The sequence below is a fragment of the Schistocerca nitens genome, chromosome 11 (assembly GCF_023898315.1).
Source record: "Schistocerca nitens isolate TAMUIC-IGC-003100 chromosome 11, iqSchNite1.1, whole genome shotgun sequence".
Taxonomy (NCBI): domain Eukaryota; kingdom Metazoa; phylum Arthropoda; class Insecta; order Orthoptera; family Acrididae; genus Schistocerca; species Schistocerca nitens.
The window spans coordinates 170917417-170937230 of record NC_064624.1 but is presented as its reverse complement, the minus strand read 5'-3'; the positions used below and the strand labels follow the sequence as shown (position 1 = coordinate 170937230).

At 44.2% G+C, this 19814-nt stretch overlaps 2 protein-coding genes across 7 annotated transcripts in view; one reads left to right on the top strand and one right to left on the bottom strand.

Annotated features, from left to right (window-relative positions):
• Positions 1–19814, top strand: part of LOC126213090 (uncharacterized) — a 255653-nt gene that overhangs the window by 64148 nt on the left and 171691 nt on the right. Inside the window, exon 1 of one of the 2 annotated variants that reach the window (XM_049940689.1) lies at positions 8174–8228. The exons of the other annotated variant lie outside the window; for it this stretch is intronic. Within the exon in view, the coding sequence (XP_049796646.1) occupies positions 8202–8228 (27 nt within the window). The 5' untranslated portion in view covers positions 8174–8201. Of the gene's footprint in view, positions 1–8173; positions 8229–19814 lie in introns of those variants that run through there. 2 annotated transcript variants of the gene reach the window in all.
• Positions 1–19814, bottom strand: part of LOC126213087 (serine/threonine-protein kinase OSR1) — a 587751-nt gene that overhangs the window by 437622 nt on the left and 130315 nt on the right. Inside the window, exon 1 of one of the 5 annotated variants that reach the window (XM_049940683.1) lies at positions 9576–9902. The exons of 2 other annotated variants lie outside the window; for them this stretch is intronic. In XM_049940683.1, coding sequence (XP_049796640.1) covers positions 9576–9619 — 44 coding nt within the window. In that variant the 5' untranslated portion in view covers positions 9620–9902. Of the gene's footprint in view, positions 1–9575; positions 9903–19814 lie in introns of those variants that run through there. 2 more of the 5 variants (XM_049940681.1, XM_049940684.1) reach the window with 2 other exon arrangements.

Here is a 19814-nt window from a genome sequence, read left to right as displayed (position 1 = left end):
GGTCAGATACATCACATGATCACACTGACAGAACCACAGGCACATAGACACAGGCAACAGAGCATGCACAATGTCGGCACTAGTACAGTGTATATCCACCTTTCGCAGCAATGCAGGCTGCTATTCTCCCATGGAGACGATCGTAGAGATGCTGGATGTAGTCCTGTGGAACGGCTTGCCATGCCATTTCCACCTGGCGCCTCAGTTGGACCAGCGTTCGTGCTGGACGTGCAGACCGCGTGAGACGACGCTTCATCCAGTCCCAAACATGCTCAATGGGGGACAGATCCGGAGATCTTGCTGGCCAGGGTAGTTGACTTACACCTTCTAGAGCACGTTGGGTGGCACGGGATACATGCGGACGTGCATTGTCCTGTTGGAACAGCAAGTTCCCTTGCCGGTCTAGGAATGGTAGAACGATGGGTTCGATGACGCTTTGGATGTACCGTGCACTATTCAGTGTCCCCTCGACGATCACCAGTGGTGTACGGCCAGTGTAGGAGATCGCTCCCCACACCATGATGCCGGGTGTTGGCCCTGTGTGCCTCGGCCGTATGCAGTCCTGATTGTGGCGCTCACCTGCACGGCGCCAAACACGCATACGACCATCATTGGCACCGAGGCAGAAGCGACTCTCATCGCTGAAGACGACACGTCTCCATTCGTCCCTCCATTCACGCCTGTCGCGACACCACTGGAGGCGCGCTGCACGATGTTGGGGCGTGAGTGGAAGACGGCCTAACGGTGTGCGGGACCGTAGCCCAGCTTCATGGAGACGGTTGCGAATGGTCCTCGCCGATACCCCAGGAGCAACAGTGTCCCTAATTCGCTGGCAAGTGGCGGTGCGGTCCCCTACGGCACTGCGTAGGATCCTACGGTCTTGGCGTGCATCCGTGCGTCGCTGCGGTCCGGTCCCAGGTCGACGGGCACGTGCACCTTCCGCCGACCACTGGCGACAACATCGATGTACTGTGGAGACCTCACGCCCCACGTGTTGAGCAATTCGGCGGTACGTCCACCCGGCCTCCCGCATGCCCACTATACGCCCTCGCTCAAAGTCCGTCAACTGCACATACGGTTCACGTCCACGCTGTCGCGGCATGCTACCAGTGTTAAAGACTGCGATGGAGCTCCGTATGCCACGGCAAACTGGCTGACACTGACGGCGGCGGTGCACAAATGCTGCGCAGCTAGCGCCATTCGACGGCCAACACCGCGGTTCCTGGTGTGTCCGCTGTGCCGTGCGTGTGATCATTGCTTGTACAGCCCTCTCGCAGTGTCCGGAGCAAGTATGGTGGGTCTGACACACCGGTGTCAATGTGTTCTTTTTTCCATTTCCAGGAGTGTAGAATAGACACCCCACGAACACAAATTTGCTGTGGCAGGTATCAAATATAAACTCTGTTACTCGCTCGTTACACTTGAAGAACAGATGTTGAATGGGCCGAAACGAGCCGCCGCATACCAGCGTAGTTGCCTGCTAACTTCGAAAGAAGGTAGATGCGGTCCCTAGCGCAACTTACAACATCGCCGAAAATCAGTGCGGACGGGAGAGCTTTGGTACACCCTATTAAACAAACGGAAAAATGGAGGCGGTACAATTGGAGAGCGATCCGCCTTCACCAACATGCATAAGCAATTCATTAATAGTATATATATATATATATATATATATATATATATATATATATATATATATATATATATGAATTACAAAAAACTAATTATAAAAAGAATTGCATGGCGCGAGATTCGATCCGGCGACCTTTGGATTACGAACCCGAGCGCTTACCGCTGCGCCACGACGCTGGAGAATGTTAGTGACCGTAGAGAGAAATTTCACGGCAACGGTTTCTTTTAGCTGTCGATTTTCTCGACAACGGCTGAGAAGTGCATCTTGGTGCTTTGCCACATTACACCTGTGGCCATGAGCTTTTATTATGCGCAATATGAATCGAATCTGAATTTCACAATTGGCGGCCTCCCCTTGTCAGTGTTTGACCCGTCGCGGCTCGCCTGTTGACACGAGCCGCTCGTGTCCGGCCCCACACGCCTCGGCTCGGCCACGTACTCGCCCCATGTCTGTTGTCCGGATTCCGGACACGCGGATATCCGAGCATGACCGGTCACCGCTGACGTCTCACCTCGCATCGCCCCGGCTCGCTGCGCTGCACTGTACTGTGCAAATCCAACGCCTCTCCCTCTCCGTCTCTGTCTCTCTCTCTCTCTCTCTCTCTCTCACACACACACACACACAGTGTATTTATCTCTCTTTCTCTCTCTCTCTCTCTCTTTTAATACAAAAGTAACGTTTCCAAGAACGAGTACGTGACACAGCTCAATTCATAAAGCACTTGGAAAGTAAAATGATATTTCAATACAATCGCCGATAGCGATTTTAGGCCGGTATTACACTATCAAATTTCTTTGTCAAAGATTTGATCAAAGATGTGATCCAATATTCCGTCCAATATATTTGACAAAGATCTTTGACGTAGCGTTACAAGGGGTATTACACTGTCATCAAATGTTTCGTCAAAGTTCAAGATGGCTGACAACAACTTGTTATTAACCGCAGCAGTTCTACGTACTCCAATTGCATTGTGTGCACATGCGGAAAAGAAGGGGGGGAAAAAATGGAACCATACATACGAGGTTGACAGTCTTAAAAGTCCTGGGATTACAACTTGATAATAAATTCAGTTGGGAGGAGCACACCACAGAACTGCAGAAACGCCTTAACAAATCTGTATTTGCAATTCGAGTGTTAGCAGACATAGGCAACATAAAAATGAAAAAGCTTGCATACTTTCATTCCATAATGTCATATGGGATAATATTTTGGGGTAAATCTTGAAGTCAAACAAAAGTTTTCAATGTCCAAAAGCGTGTAATACGTATTATTTGTGGAGTAAATTCACGGACCTCCTGCAGAAACCTCTTCAAAGAACTGAGTATACTAACTACTGCCTCTCAGTATATTTACTTCTTAATAAAATTTGTCGTAAATAATATATCTCTTTTTCCAACAAACAACTCAGTTCATACATACAATACCAGGAACAAAAATGATCTGCACAAGGACTTAAAAGCACTTACTTTAGTTCAAAAAGGGGTCCACTACTCAGGAACACTCATCTTCAATAATTTGCCAGGAAACAAAAAATTTAGTTAGAAATAAAGATCAGTTTAAAAGGAGTCTGAAAGACTTACTACTGGCCAACTCCTTCTACTCCATTGGCGAAATTTTTAATAGAAACAAATGATGTATTGTATTTATTCATACTATTAGTATTTTTATTTCAGCTTAAAAAAATCGACATGTTCCACATCCACCAGGATCTGCTCAGCACGGATCTATGGAACGAAAAACTAATCTAATCTGGGTGAAGCCGTGGGCTTTACGACGACACGATAAAAGCATTCAACAAAACTTGTTACGTGAGCTTACAGTGGAAGACGTCAAGTGGTACATCAATTACTTAAGAATGGATGAGCATACATTTCTGTATGTGTTCAATGAAGTGTATCCTCATATCACAAAGCACAATTTTCACTTAAGAACTGCTACATCTTCAGAAGACAGGCTCACTATAACACTCCGATTCCTTGCTACAGGAGAGGGTTATGTTACGTTAGGTTAGGTCTCCAATCTTCTTAATATATTTTTGTATTCAGGGTGCCTCACGTTGTAAAGCGCCTCATCAGCTTCAGACATCTCTATTAATTCTGTAGTTGTCGGCACACACCAATTGTATTTACCGGCAATGGTTGTAAAAACACTACAGACGACAGAACGCTGCAGCGATGCTAGCGCTCCGCGTGGTAACATATCGCATTGCAGTGAACAGAAGACAAGCGATTTCTTTGATCAAATATACGGCCTCGGCCTAGATTTGATCAAATATTGGACGACATTTGTCAAAGATCCCTATTACACTATCAAATATCTTTGACAAAGATATTGGACAAAGATATTGGACAAAGAAATTTGATAGTGTAATACCGGCCTTATGTCTGGAAGTGGCACAGTCTTCTCACAAACGAAAGTCAAGGCTCGATTTTTTATCCTTTGTACCTCCTCTTAAAAAATACATATCTGTTAGTACACATCAATTACGCTAGTTAATTATAAATCTATCGCGTATCATAATGAAACAGTGCTTTTAACTGCAGTAATTACTCACTTGACAGTCAGTGTCACTGACACTGCAAATTTGTTGTAGTTTGTGAAACCAAAGAACTAACTGGTTTGTCGGTTCTTTTTCCCCTTCTAATTCATCTGCGGCCTCTTTAAACGGTCTCAGAAAATGCGCAGCTTTTCCTGCAAGCTCACTATCATATCCTTGCAATCCGTAAGCGGAGTCCTTTTCCGTCAGCAAAGCAGCAACTTCGTTATACTGAGTGTGTAAGGATTCCAGCGTAGTGTACGAGCTGTTCCAGCGTGTGCAGACCTCTTGTTTCGACGATGATTTCAAAGACGAGCAGAGGCCACTTTTCTTAATGAACCTTACAATGCATTTTGCGGTATATATTGTTGATGCGATGTTCGGGGCATGATTTAACAAGAAGTCATCTTCATCGAAAGTATGGCTAAGTGCTGTGTTTACACAATGAGCAGCACAAGGAATCCTTTCTTGATTTTCCAAAGCCTTTATTACATTAGCAACCTGGTCGGAGACAGAAACAAAACTGTGCAACATGTGCGGCGAAATGTCCCAATCAGCCATCCTCTCTTCAATTGCTTTCTTAATATTTACTCCCGTTTTCTTAACGCCAGGGAATTTTGTTCTAAATAAAACATTGTTCACAGGAGACCAATCTGTGTTAATGTAATGTGTTGTAAGTGTCAAACAGTGCACCTGATTTTGCGAATCGGTCCACATATCAACTACCGCAGCACTTGTTTTATTAATAACTTCCGCAATAACAGAAGGCATTATGCTGCTTCGCATTGCATCGCCTTTGACACGTCTGCTTATAGTAGAGGGATGTGGTATGATATCTGCCACGTTAACTTCTCCATAATGCGCACCTAGTCGTAGTAATTCTTGGCCTAATTCTCTGAAATCTTGACAGGAAACAGCATTAAAAGGTCTCATATCTTTAGCACACATTGCAACACATTTTGCTGTAATACTAATTTTTATTACTGCCGTTATCCGTAAAGGAGCTGTGTATCTTTGTGAGGTTTCTCGCAACTGTGTTTCTGTAAATGACGGATTCCCTACTGGAAACACAATAATGTGGAGCAGTTTATGCCCGATACGTACCCAGTAGACGCACTGTTTTCGTCTGCAACCAAGAGAAATGTACTCCATACTTGGATTTTTAGACCTTCCCGTTCCTTCAATGTGTAAACATTGGTTTCAATCTTAGGTCTTACTGCACTGGTTTCCTCGCGCTGCATGATTACAGAGAGAGACACACCACAAATGAGAAGCCCGTACTGGCTGCAGTCTCACACGGATAATGACACGTGTAACGTGTTTGAAGTTACGTGCTACGTATTCCGTCACGGCTTCTATGCTCGGTCAATAGAACTACTGCGGGCAGCCTATCCAGTTAGGGTGTGCTCGCCCCATCTCGTATTTCGTGCTCGCGTACTCGGTCATGCACGACTCTACTTCTGAGGTCATCAGTCGCCTAGAACTTAGAACTAATTAAACCTAACTAACCTAAGGACATCACACACATCCATGTCCGAGGCAGGATTCGAACCTGCGATCGTAGTAGGTCGCGCGGTTCCAGACTGTAGCGTCTAGAACCGCGTGGCCACCCCGGCCGGCTAGGCGCTACAGTCTGGAGCCGAGCGACCGCTACGGTCGCAGGTTCGAATCCTGCCTCGGACATGGATGTGTGTGATGTCCTTAGGTTAGTTAGGTTTAATTAGTTCTAAGTTCTAGGCGACAGATGACCTCAGAAGTTAAGTCGCATACTGCTCAGAGCCATTTGAGTACCAGGAAGAATACATGGTTCGACTCCTGCAAATTATCCATCCAGACAGACGTAATTCTTCTAACTTGCTGGATTCGAGATTACACCTCCCAAGCAACAGCATCGGAAACTGACTTCTCGGCTGCTACCGTGTGCGACTATTACCGGTTTTCCAGAGAAGTGTGTTATGTGGTAGTCACGAACGACTGTGGAGCTATTGGTGGACCGAGTAAAGTTGTTGAAGTGGACGAATCTCACATAGCTAGAAGGAAGAAGCATAGAGGACGACCTTCAAAGAGTGAATTCGACCATATTAGGCTATTTGATGGAATAGAAAGAGAGTCCCGGAAGTGTTTCGTTGCCACAATATTGTCCAGGGACAACGTCACTTTAGTGGCTCTGATATAGCAGTTTATATTGCCTGGTAGTAAAGTCATTATCGACGGGTTCCAGTCCAACATGACACTCAAAGCAGAAGGATTCGACCACGAGTTCGTCAGACACTCTGTAGACTTCGTGTCTCTGGATGAACCCAGTGTGCACACGCAGAACATCGGGCGGCTGTGGGAATCTGTGAAGTCTTCCATTATATCTACATCTATCTACATCTACATCGATACTCCGCAAGCCACCTGACGGTGTGTGGCGGAGGGTACCTTGAGTACCTCTATCGGCTCTCCCTTCTATTCCAGTCTCGTATTGTTCGTGGAAAGAAAGATTGTCGGTATGGCTCTGTGTGGGCTCTAATCTCTCTGATTTCATCCCCACTGTCTCTTCGTGAGATATACTTAGGAGGGAGCAATATACTGCTTGACTCTTCGGTGAAGGTATGTTCTCGGAACTTCAACAAATGTCCGTACCGAGCTACTGAGCGTCTCTCCTGCAGAGTCTTCCACTGGAGTTCATCTATCATCTCCGTAACGCTTTCGCGATTACTAAATGATCCTGTAACGAAGTGCGCTGCTCTCCGTTGGATCTTCTCTATCTCTTCTATCAACCCTATCTGGTACGGATCCCACACTGCTGAGCAGTATTCGAGCAGTGGGCGAACAAGCGTACTGTAACCTTCTTCCTTTGTTTTCGGATTGCATTTCCTTAGGATTCTTCCAATGAATCTCAGTCTGGCATCTGCTTTACCGACGATCAACTTTATATGATTATACCATTTTAAACCACTCCTAATGTCTACTCCTAGATAATTTATGGAATTAACTGCTTCCAGTTGGTGACCTGCTATATTGTAGCTAAATCATAAGGGATCTTTCCTTCTATGTATTCGCAGCACATTACACTTGTCTACATTGAGATTCAATCACCATTCCCTGCACCCTGCGTCGGTTCGCTGCAGATCCTCCTGCATTTCAGTACAATTTTCCAATGTTACAACCTCTCGATATACTACAGCATCATCCGCAAATAGCCTCTGTGAACTTCCGATGCCATCCACAAGGTCATTTATGTATATTGTGAATAGCAACGGTCCTACGACACTCCCCTGCGGCACACCTGAAATCACTCTTACTTCGGAAGACTTCTCTCCATTGAGAATGACATGCTGCGTTCTGTTATCTAGGAACTCCTCAATCCAATTACACAATTGCACAATTGGTCTGATAGTCCATATGCTCTTACTTTGTTCATTAAACGACTGTGGGGAACTGTATTGAACGCCTTGCGGAAGTCAAGAAACACGGCATCTACCCGTGAACCCGTGTCTATGGCCGTGTGAGCCTCGTGGACGAATAGCGCGAGCTGGGTTTCACACGGTCGTCTTTTTCGAAACCCATGCTGAATCCTACAGAGTAGATTTCTAGTTTCCAGAAAAGTCATTATACTCGAACATAGTACGTGTTCCAAAATTCTACAACTGATCGGCGTTAGAGATATAGAGGTCTCTAGTTCTGCACATCTGTTCGATGTCCCTTCTTGAAAACGGGGATGACCTGTGCCCTTTTCCAATCCTTTGGAACGCTACGCTCTTCTAGAGACCTACGGTACACCGCTGCAAGAAGGGGGGCAAGTTCCTTCGCGTACTCTGTGTAAAATCGAACTGGTATCCCATCAGGTCCAGCGGCCTTTCCTCTTTTGAGCGATTTTAATTGTTTGTTGAAAAGAGAAGCTCGTCCAGGAGAGAGAGACGGACTACACTTGTTTCAGTACCTCCATTTCCACAACTTGGCGTTTGCATGATATTGGCAGAGTTTACCCAGGCTATGCCAAACAGAGAATTGTTCCCGTGGCGTACACATCACACGGACTTTCACATGACGACAACACCGACGACGATTAAGGTAAGTCGTCTCCTTTGTAATTACAAGTATTTTTGTAACGCTCTTCTTTTGTCGTTGCTGTAGTGACCACCGTAAACATACTCATAACGCCCGCCACCAGAGTCGCATGATCGATTTAGGATCGCACGTTCGATATGTATCGTTTGGACTCCGCGACTTCGATAGGCAATCATTCCTGTAAATTACCGATGCATGTGTCGGTATACTATTCGAAATCAGTTAGATCGCATCAAGGAAAGGTTAATGTTATAGAAAATGAAATAAATTAAGGGGGGTAGGACGTCAAACGGGCCGACTTGGAGCGGGAGAGGAATCACAGCACATTTTAATTTCTACTGTCTATACTTTTACAAATAAATTTATAAAACTTTGTCACCACGACCAAGAAGGATTGAGGACTCAGACTCATAGCAGTGAAAGTTCAAAAACGTAGCAAAATACCTTTTTTTTACATGTGAATTTTCATCATTTTTTCACTTACTACTGGCTGCATTTGTTTCTGTAGGTACACTTTTCTTCCTAAGTAAGAGAGATTCTTCGATGAATTTTGCAGAGCATACAAGCAGTACTTACAGGTGTATGATACTCGAGAATTTTCCAAATCTATTAAAAACTGTGGTACAAATTGAGGTAATTAACTATAAAATTTTAGTTTTTTTCTAAACAAGAAGTTTCAAATGTAACAGTTCATTCATTTTTTTCATAAATTAAATAAACTCTAGAGTTTCATACACATGTAACTATAGTTTGTATGCTGTGCAAAATTCATTGAACAGTCTCTATTGCTCAGGAAGAAAAGTGTACCTATAGCAACAAATGCAGCCAGTAGTAAGTGAAAAAATGATGAAATTTCACATGTAAAAAATGTATTTTGTTACGTTTTTGAGTTTCTACTGCTATGAGTATGATTGCTGAATCCTTCCTGGTCATGCTTTCAAAGGTTTATGAATTTATTTGTAAAAGTATAGACAGTGGAAATTAAAATGTCCTGTGGTGCCTCTCCTGCTCCGAGTCAGCCTGTCTGACGTCCTCCCCCCCCCCCCTAAAGTGAAAGTGATTTGTTTAAGGTAGTGAACTGTGTGTTAAATGCAAGTTTAGTCTGTTTATTTTCACGATGTTCTCGAGTTTCTCGAATGGTTTGGAGTGTTGTCAGAAAAAAATGGAAATACAGGCCAAGAGAAGCTCTTTATAGCTATAACAAATGGCAATAGTAAATCATTTCCCACAGATTTAGTTCCACTTGCCACCGTGTCAAGCTTTCACGATCACAGTTGATGGAAACTAGTGCGCAAATAAAAATTATCTGATACAAAGTCTACAAATGGATGCTATTTGTCTTCAACGTACCTTTTCTCCTGAAAGTAAGCGGCGACGATTCCACACAAACACATAATTTCTTCTGTTCTAACTGTCCTGCAGCCGTACCACCGACACTATATTTTAATGAGTCTCTCTAATATGCGTGCACGTATTTCACGAAAAGTGTACAAATGACATCGCCACGACAACAGATCTATAACAGTCCCTTCGCACAACGAAAAAAGCGACAGAGCCACGACAACAATCACCTAAGCAACGCGAACAGAGATAATGCTGGAGCGGCTCGCGGCAGCCAACAATCCCTACCAGAGATGCTACGCCCAGAGCAGGCCGAGAGTCAAATGCTCCCGCTAGCCGACTGCCCCATTATACCGCCTATTTCCCACCGCTCCTACAAATTTTCGGCTTCCGTTTCATCGGGAGTGACGCAACACGGCGACGCCACAACCGCCTGTGTTTTCCCATCTTCTTTGTTTGTCTACAAATTTATCTGTTCCGCCGCGTCGCGAAATCCGCCATGTCTCGCTGTGAGTGCGTTTCGGTTCGCTTCCAAATTCGCGGAATCTTAACTCTACTGGCGCCAGCGTCTTCGCAATCTCAGGGCTCCAAGGTTGGCGGCTCTCTCCCTCCCTCTCTCTCTCTGTCTCTGACACATACATGGACACACATACTTACAAACATAAAACATACACACAAACTGCGGTACCAAGATGACGCCAAGGGGTAGTCTCCCTGTGAATGAATAAATCTGTATTACTGAACTAAAACAGGGCGTGATCCCATTTAAAGGCTGCCTATCTAAGCGTTGCTAGCAGCAACAAAATTTTGGATTTCAGTATCTCATAAAATTATGAACGTAATTTAAAAATTCTGGAGTCTGTCATAATCTACTCAGTAATTCTATCAGTACCACAGCATTTTCCACAGCGCGCACATTACTGAAGGGAGGGGTTACTTCGTTCCCACCATACAAAAATAAAACAAAATTCCTTAATTGTTCGTGAATTACATTAAAAACATACTTTTTAAAAATGTACCGATGTGTGAGTAGCACCTGAAAATGACTTTTTAACACAATCTCATCAATATCAACGCTGTTTCAATAACGTCTCCTACCGACTTTATGACCACCACAAAAAAAAAAAAAATGCAAATTTCCTTCGTTGCTGTTGACTATAACTCTCAGCGCACTTTTTAAAGAAATACTGATGTGCAAGTAAGGGCGTGAACCTGATAGTACTGTATATGACATTCGCTGGGCAAGTGACATCTGCTACTGAGACTTAAATTTTTATATTACGTTTAAATGAAAAATTTTGAACTTATATCGAATCTGGTAGAAAAAGACATTAAAAACAAGTAACATTTTTTTCAAAATTTTCAAATATAAGATAACTGGTTAGATTACAATATTTTCAAAAGGTGAGGGTAAAATACCTCCCCCCTCCGGTGTTGGGAGGCTTAGGAGGTGTAATTTTCCGTTAAAAGTTTCAGCACTTTGAAACTGTATGAATGTTTTAGGGTAGCACAGGCTATGGCAAGTAAATTCAAACGGCTCTGAGCACTATGGGACTTAACATCTGAGGTCATCAGTCCCCTAGACTTAGAACTACTTAAACCTAACTAACCTAAGGACATCACACACATCCATGCCTGAGGCAGGATTCGAACCTGCGACCGTAGCAGCAGTGCGGTTCTGGTCTGAAGCGCCTAGAACCGCTCGGCCACAGCGGCCGGCGGCGAGCAAATCATTCAGACTATATTCACACAGTATTTGAGAATGACAGCACATAACGACTTCCAACAAATTTTAAAAATAATTGCGAATCTTTTCGAAAGTTACTCGCACTGACACTCCCCTTCCCCACAAAAAATGAAAGGAAAGAAGTTTATCGCTTATTACACGTTCGCTGTTGCTGCAGTAAAACTTTTTCAGGATTGACGATTTAATTTCCTACTTCATTATTACCAACTCTATTGGCAAGTCATTTTGCAGACAGTTGTGGACATTGTGGAGCATTCCCACTTCACCCCCTACAGTTTCATGAAGTTACGACGGGTGGCACCACTAAACGTAGCCTTCAAAATGGCGTCTTAACGGAGTCTCTAGAGGAACGGAAGGTTCCAAATGATTTGAAAAGAGCACCGATAGCCCCAGTCTTCAAGAAGGGTCGTCGAGCAGATGCGCAAAACTATAGACCTATATCTCTGACATCGATCTGTTGTAGAATTTTAGAACACGTTTTTTGCTCGCGTATCATGTCATTTCTGGAAACCCAGATTCTACTCCGTAGCAATCAACACGGATTCCAGAAACAGCGATCGTGTGAGACCCAACTCGCTTTATTTGTTCATCAGACCCAGAAAATGTTTGATACAGGCTCCCAGGTAGATGCCATTTTCCTTGACTTCTGAAGGCGTTCGATACAGTTCCACACTGTCGCCTGATAAACAAAGTAAGAGCCTACGGAATATCAGACCAGCTGTGTGGCTGGATTGAAGAGTTTTTAGCAAACAGAACACAACATGTTCTCAATGGAGAGACGTCTACTCACGTTAAAGTAACATCTAGCGTGCCACAGGGGAGTGTTTTGGGACCATTGCATTTCACAATATATATAAATGACTAAGTAGATAGTGTCGGAAGTTCCATGCGGCTTTTCGCGGATGATGCTGTAGTATACAGAGAAGTTGCAGCATTAGAAAATTGCAGCGAAATGCAGCAAGATCTGCAGCGGATAGGCACTTGGTGCAGGGAGTGGCAACTGACCCTTAACATAGACAAATGTAATGTATTGCGAATACATAGAAAGAAGGATCCTTTATTGTACGATTATATGATAGCGGAACAAACACTGGTAGCAGTTACTTCTGTAAAATATCTGGGAGTATGCGTACGGAACGATTTGAAGTGGAATGATCATATAAAATTAATTGTTGGTAAGGAGGGTACCAGGTTGAGATTCATTGGGAGAGTCCTTAGAAAATGTAGTCCATCAACAAAGGTGGTGGCTTACAAAACACTCGTTCGACCTATACTTGAGTATTGCTCATCAGTGTGGGATCCGTACCAGATCGGGTTGACGGAGGAGATAGAGAAGATCCAAAGAAGAGCGGCGCGTTTCGTCACAGGGTTATTTGGTAAACGTGATAGCGTTACGTAGATGTTTAGCAAACTCGAGTGGCAGACTCTGCAAGAGAGGCGCTCTGCATCACGGTGTAGCTTGCTGTCCAGGTTTCGAGAGGGTGCGTTTCTGGATGAGGTATCGAATATATTGCTTCCCCCTACTTATACCTCCCGAGGAGATCACGAATGTAAAAGTAGAGAGATTCGAGCGCGCACGGAGGCTTTCAGACAGTCGTTCTTCCCGCGAACCGACGCGACTGGAACAGGAAAGGGAGGTAGCGACAGTGGCACATATAGTGCCCTCCGCCACACACCGTTGGGTGGCTTGCGGAGTATAAATGTAGATGTTGATGTACGATCCAAGCAGACAGCTGTCATTGCGTTTCTTTTGGCGGAAAACGAGAGCACCACAGATGTTCATAGGCGCTCGCAGAATGTCTACGGGCCCTGGCAGTGAACAAAAGCACGCTGAGTCGTTGTGCGAGCAGCCTGTCATCATCGCAACGAGGCCGCGCAAACCTCTCGTATGTCCCGCGTAGCGACCGGCTGCACGCAACAGTTACTCCTGCAATGTCGAAATGTGCGGACACTCTCATTCGAGATAATCATCGCCGCAAAATTGCAAACGAACTCCTCCATCTCCATGACAGTGCAAGGCTTCGCACAAGTCTACACACCCGAGAGGAGATAACAAAACTTCACTGGAGTGTTCTTCCTCACCCACCTTACAGCCCGGATCTCGCACCTTCCGACTCCCATCGGTTTGGCCCAATAAAGGATAGACTCTGCGAGAAGTAATACGTGGGTGGTGGGTAGGGGCGCAAGACCGTCGCATTGAACGGAGAGTATATTGAAAAATAGGGTTTTCTAGCCAAAGGAATGAAGAATAATGTGGAGTAATGGAATCCTGAAGAAAGCCAACATGATTGTAGAAAAAATGACGTTGTATTACTTAATGCACGCTATTACATATATCAGTGAAGATACCCGCAAAATTATATTGTTTGTACGACACAACTCATCAGATACGACGCCATAAATATTTATGTACGTGAAAAGAACCTATTCAAAAAGGCAGATAAAATTTCACTTGACGTCTTCCTGAGAGACAATCTCCACTCATTCCAAGTTAAAAATAAAAGTGTAGACCAGATGTGGCTTAAATTCAAAGAAATAGTATCGGCAGGAGCTGACGGGTTATACCAAATAAACTAGCAAACGACGGAGATGATCCTTCTTGGCACACAAAACGGGTCAGAACACTGTTGCAGAAACAACGAAATAAACATGCCCAATTTAAACAGACGCAAAATCCCTAAGATTGGCGATCCTTTATAGAAGCTCCAAATTTCGCGCGAGCTTCAATGCCTAGAACAGTTTCCACAACGAAACTTTGTCTCGAAACCTGGCAGAAAATACAGGGTGATTCAAAAAGAATACCACAACTTTAAAAATGTGTATTTAATGAAAGAAACATAATATAACCTTCTGTTATACATCATTACAAAGAGTAATTAAAAAGGTTTTTTTTCACTCAAAAACAAGTTCAGAGATGTTCAATATGGCCCCCTCCAAACACTCGAGCAATATCAACCTGATACTCCAACTCGGTCGACACTCTCTGTAGCATATCAGGCGTAACAGTTTGGATAGCTGCTGTTATTTCTCGTTTCAAATCATCAATGGTGGCTGGGAGAGGTGGCCGAAACACCATATCCTTAACATACCCCCATAAGAAAAAATGGCAGGGGGTAAGATCAGGGCTTCTTGGAGGCCAGTGATGAAGTGCTCTGTCACGGGCTGCCTGGCGGCCGATCCATCGCCTCGGGATGCAGACAGTGCTTGAACCAATTTCAGACGATAAGGTTTCATAACTAACCTTTTTCGTAGGACTCTCCATACAGTCGATTGTGGAATTTGCAGCTCTCTGCTAGCTCTGCGAGTCGATTTTCCTGGGCTGCGAACAAATGCTTGCTGGATGCGTGCTACATTTTCATCACTCGTTCTCGGCCGTCCAGAACTTTTCCCTTTGCACAAACACCCATTCTCTGTAAACTGTTTATACCAACGTTTAATACACCACCTATCAGGAGGTTTAACACCATACTTCGTTCGAAATGCACGCTGAACAACTGTCGTCGACTCACTTCTGCCGTAATCAATAACACAAAAAGCTTTCTGTTGAGCGGTCGCCAACTTAGCATCAACTGCCGCTGACGCCTAGTCAACAGCGCCTCAAGCGAACAAATGTACAACTAAATGAAACTTTATAGCTCCCTTAATTCGCCGACAGATAGTGCTTAGCTCTGCCTTTTGTCGTTGCAGAGTTTTAAATTCCTAAAGTTGTGGTATTCTTTTTGAATCACCCTGTACAAAGAGATTCTGGTCGTATGTGAAGTATGTTAGCGGCAAGAAACGATCAATGCCTTCTCTGCGCGATAGCAATGGAGATACTATCGAAGACAGTGTTGCCAAAGCAGAGTTACTAAACGCAGCCTTCCGAAATGCCTTCACGAAAGAAGACGAAGTAAATATTCCAGAATTCGAATCGAGAACAGCTGCCAACACGAATAACGTAGAAGTAAATATCCTTGGAGTAGTGAAGCAACTTAAATCGCTTAATAAAAGCAAGTCTTCTGGTCCAGACTGTATACCAGTTAGGTTCCTTTCGGAGTACGCTGATGCATTAGCTCCGTACCTAACAATCATACAGAACCGTTCGCTCGACGAAAGATCCGTTCCCAAAGACCGGAAAGTTGCACAGGTTACACCAATATTCAAGAAAGGTAGTAGGAGTAATCCACTAAATTACAGGCCCATATCGTTAACGTCGATATATAGGAGGATTTTAGAACATATGTTGTGTTCGAACATTATGAATTACCTCGAAGAAAACGGTCTATTGACAGACAGTCAACATGCGTTTAGAAAACATCGTCCCTGTGATACACAACTAGCTCTTTATTCACATGAAGTGTTGACTGGTATTGACAAGCGATTTCACATCGCTTCGGTATTTCTGGATTTGCCGAAGGCTTTTGACACTGTACCACACAAGCGGCTCTTAGTGAAATTGCGTGCTTATGGAATATCATCCAAGTTATGTGGCTGGATTTGTGATTTCCTGTCAGAGAGGTCAGAGTTCGTAGTGATTGACGGAAAGTCATCGAGTAAAAGAGAAGTGATTTCTGGCGTTCCGCAAGGTAGTGTTATAGGGCCTTTGCTGTTCCTTATCTATATAAATGATTTGGGAGACAATCTGAACAGCCGTCTTCGGTTGTTTGCAGATGACGCTGTCGTTTATCGATTAATAAAGTCATCGGAAGATCAAAACAAACCGTAAAACGATTTAGGAAATATATCTGAATGCTGCGAAAAGTGGCACTTGACTCTAAATAATGAAAAGTGGGAGGTCATCCACTTGAGAGCTAAAAGGAACTCGCTAAACTTCGGTTACACGATAAATCAGTCTAATCTAAAAGCCGTAAATTCAATTAAATACCTAAGTATTACAATTACGAACAACGTAAATTGGAAGGAACACATAGAAAATGTTGTGGAGAAGGCTAACCAAAGACTGCGCTTTTTGGCAGAAAATGTAACAGACCTACTAAGGAGACTGCCTACACTACGCTTGTCCATCCTCTTTTAGAATACTGCTGCGCGGTGTGGGATCCTTACCTGATAGGACTGACGGAGTACATCGAAAAAGTTCAAAGAAAGGCAGCACGTTCTGTATTATCACGAAATATGGGAGAAAGTGTCACAGAATTGATACAGGATTTGGGCTGGAAATCATTAAAAGAAAGGCGTTTTTTGTTGCGACCGAATCTTCTCACGAAATTCCATTTACCAACTTTCTCCTCCGAGTGCGAAAATATTTTGTTGTTTGATTGTTCATATTATTTATGTTGTTTTTTTATAATTTTTGTTGAACTGAATTGAGAGGGATGGAAATATTTGAAAATCCATGAATATGTTTAAACCATGAAAAGGTGGCATCGGACATATACTTTGAGAATTTTGTCGCCTTGAGAAGGAGGTTCGTGGGCCACGGTATTTCTGAGCTAAAATGAGATGAACACTGAAAATACAGTTTACATATAATGTTGAAATCTTAGTATCATTGATTAAACAAATAATGAAATGACAATAGCGTTAATCATAACTATAATTACTGAAGTGCACTATGCTACTTACATTGGGGATACAATATTAATCACTGGTGATATATTGATTATCCGCACGTCGGTATCCCGTCTGTGCGCGGTGGAAATTTCCTTACATAGTTACTAGTATGCGCGAGTATGCGCCCTGCAGTACGCAGTGACTTTTTATAAAACTAAAGAGTTTAAATTAGAGCGGCCAGTCTAACGCGTGTGGCTCTCCCTCGACTCTATTCCAGAACAGATAACAGAAGAAGTAATTAACAAAAGACTAGAGATCCTTACTGTGTCTCACCAGCGATCACATGCGACCGCGCACAAGGTAACTTGCATTGGCTTTCATGCTTCATTAAACAGGGTTCTCTGATTAAGAAAAAAAAAATAGATTTACATGCTATGGCTAAAAATGTGCCTTAAAAGAAATCAGAGCTCGTACGGAAAGATATAGGTGTTCATTCTTTCCGCGCGCTATACGAGATTGGAATAACAGACAAATGTGAAGGTGGTTAGATGAACCCTCTGCCAGGCACTTAAATGTGATTTGCAGAGTATCCATGTAGATGTAGATGTAGTAAGTTGCCTCTTATTAAAATGGCGTGCCGTAAAACATCAGACACGATGTCTAACTTTTTCCTTTTTTTGTAACTAATTCTATTGGCGTTACCCTTTGCAGACATTATGTGCACATACCGCCAACAGCCTTGCCGCAGGGCAACACCGGTTCTCGAGAGATCACCATATTTAAGCGCTGTTGGGCTTGGCTGGCATTTGGATGGGTGACCGTCTGGCTCCGCCGAGAACTCTCTGCTCTCTGCCAGTGTGAGGCAAACTGAGGAGCTGCTTGACTGAGAAGTAGCGGCTCTGGTCTCGGAAACTGACATACGGCCGGGAGAGCGGTGTGCTGACCACATGCCCCTCCGTATCCCCATCCACTGACGCCAATATATGAGGATGACACGGAGGTCGGTCGGTATCCCTCGGGACTTCAAGGCCTATTCGGAGGGTGTTTGATTTTTTTCTTTTCCTTTAATAAACAGGGCAGAGCCGCAATTGGACCCATCAAATCGGGGAATACCAGGGAGGTTTTAGAAAGGGTAGATCATATTCGGAACCAATACTAAACCTCAAAAACATTATGGCATAGGAAAAATCAAGGGGAAAGACATACGTAATCTCCTTCATTGATTTCAAAAAAATATATGATTCGATTGATAGAGAATCTCTACTATTAGTCCTGGAAGAAATGGGTCTGGATAAGAAAACAACTACTGGCCATTAAAATTGCTACACCACGAAGATGACGTGCTACCGACGCGAAATGTAGCCGACAGGAAGAAGATGCTGTGATATGCAAATGATTAGCTATTCAGAGCATTCACACAAGGTTGGCGCCGGTGGCGACACCTACAACGTGCTGACATGAGGAAAGTTCCCAACCGATTTCTCATACACAGACAGTAGTTGACTGGCTTCGCCTGGTGAAACGTTGTGATGCCTCGTGTAAGGAGGAGAAATGCGTACCATCACGTTTCCGACTTTGATAAAGGTCGGATTGTAGCCTATCGCGATTGCGATTTATCGTATCGCGACATTGCTGCTCGCTTTGGTAGAGATCCGATGCCTGTTAGCAGAATATGGAATCGGTGGGTTCGGGAGGGTAATACGGAACGCCGTGCTGGATCCCAACGGCCTCGTATCACTAGCAGTCGAGATGACAGGCATCTTATCCGCACGGCTGTAACGGATCGAACAGCCACGTCTCGATCCCTGAGTCAACAGATGGGGACGTTTGCAAGTCAACAACCATCTGCACGAACAGTTGGACGACGTTTGCAGCAGCACGGACTATCAGCTCGGACACCGTGGCTGCGGTTACCCTTGACGCTGCATCACAGACAGGAGCGCTTGTGATGGTGTACTCCACGACGAACCTGGGTTCACAAATGGCAAAACGTCATTTTTTTTCGGATGAATCCAGGTTCTACTTACAGCATGATGATGGTCGCATCCGTTTTTGGCGACATCGCGTCGAACACACATTGGAAGCGTGTATTCGTCAGCGCCATACTGGCGTATCACCCGGCGTGATGGTACGGGGTGCCATCTGTTACACGTCTCGGTCACCTCTTGTTCGCATTGGCGGCACTTTGAACAGTGGACGTTACATTTCAGATGTGTTACGACCCGTGGCTCTACCCTTCATTCGATCCCTGCGAAACCCTACATTTCGGCAGGATAATGCACGACTGTATGTTGCTGGTCCTGTACGGGCCTTTCTGGATACAGAAAATGTTCGACTGCTGCCCTGGCCAGCACATTGTCCAGATCTCTCACCAATTGAAAACGTCTGGTCAATGGTGGCCGAGCAACTGGCTCGTCACAATACGCCAGTCACTACTCTTGGTGAACTGTGGTATCGTGTTGAAGCTGCATGGGCAGCTGTACCTGCACACGCCATCCAAGCTCTGTTTGACTCAATGCCCAGGCGTATCAAGGCCGTTATTACCGCCAGAGGCGATTGTTCTGGGTGCTGGTTTCTCACGATCTATGCACCCAAATTGCTTGAAAATGTAATCACATGTCAGTTCTAGTATAATATATTTGTCCAATGACTACCCGTTTATCATCTGGATTTCTTCTTGGTGTAGCAATTCTAATGGCCACTAGTGTAAAAGCGACCCCCCATTTTCGAAAGTTAAAATTACGGCGAATTATCGGAACCCTTTGAAATAAAAACGGGAGTGCGACAGAGGGATGGGCTCTCACCGTTGCTTTTCAATTGTGCGCTTGAGAAAGTAGTCAGAGAATGGAACACAAATATCAAGAGTGGTATAAGACTGGGTTGCAAAAAGAAGAACCTTAAAGCAAATTGCATTACTTTTGCAGATCATATGGTCCTGTTTGCTGAAACAATCGAAGAAGCGCGGGAGCAAACCCTTGAACTAAATAAACAAGCAGCTAAAACAGGTCTTC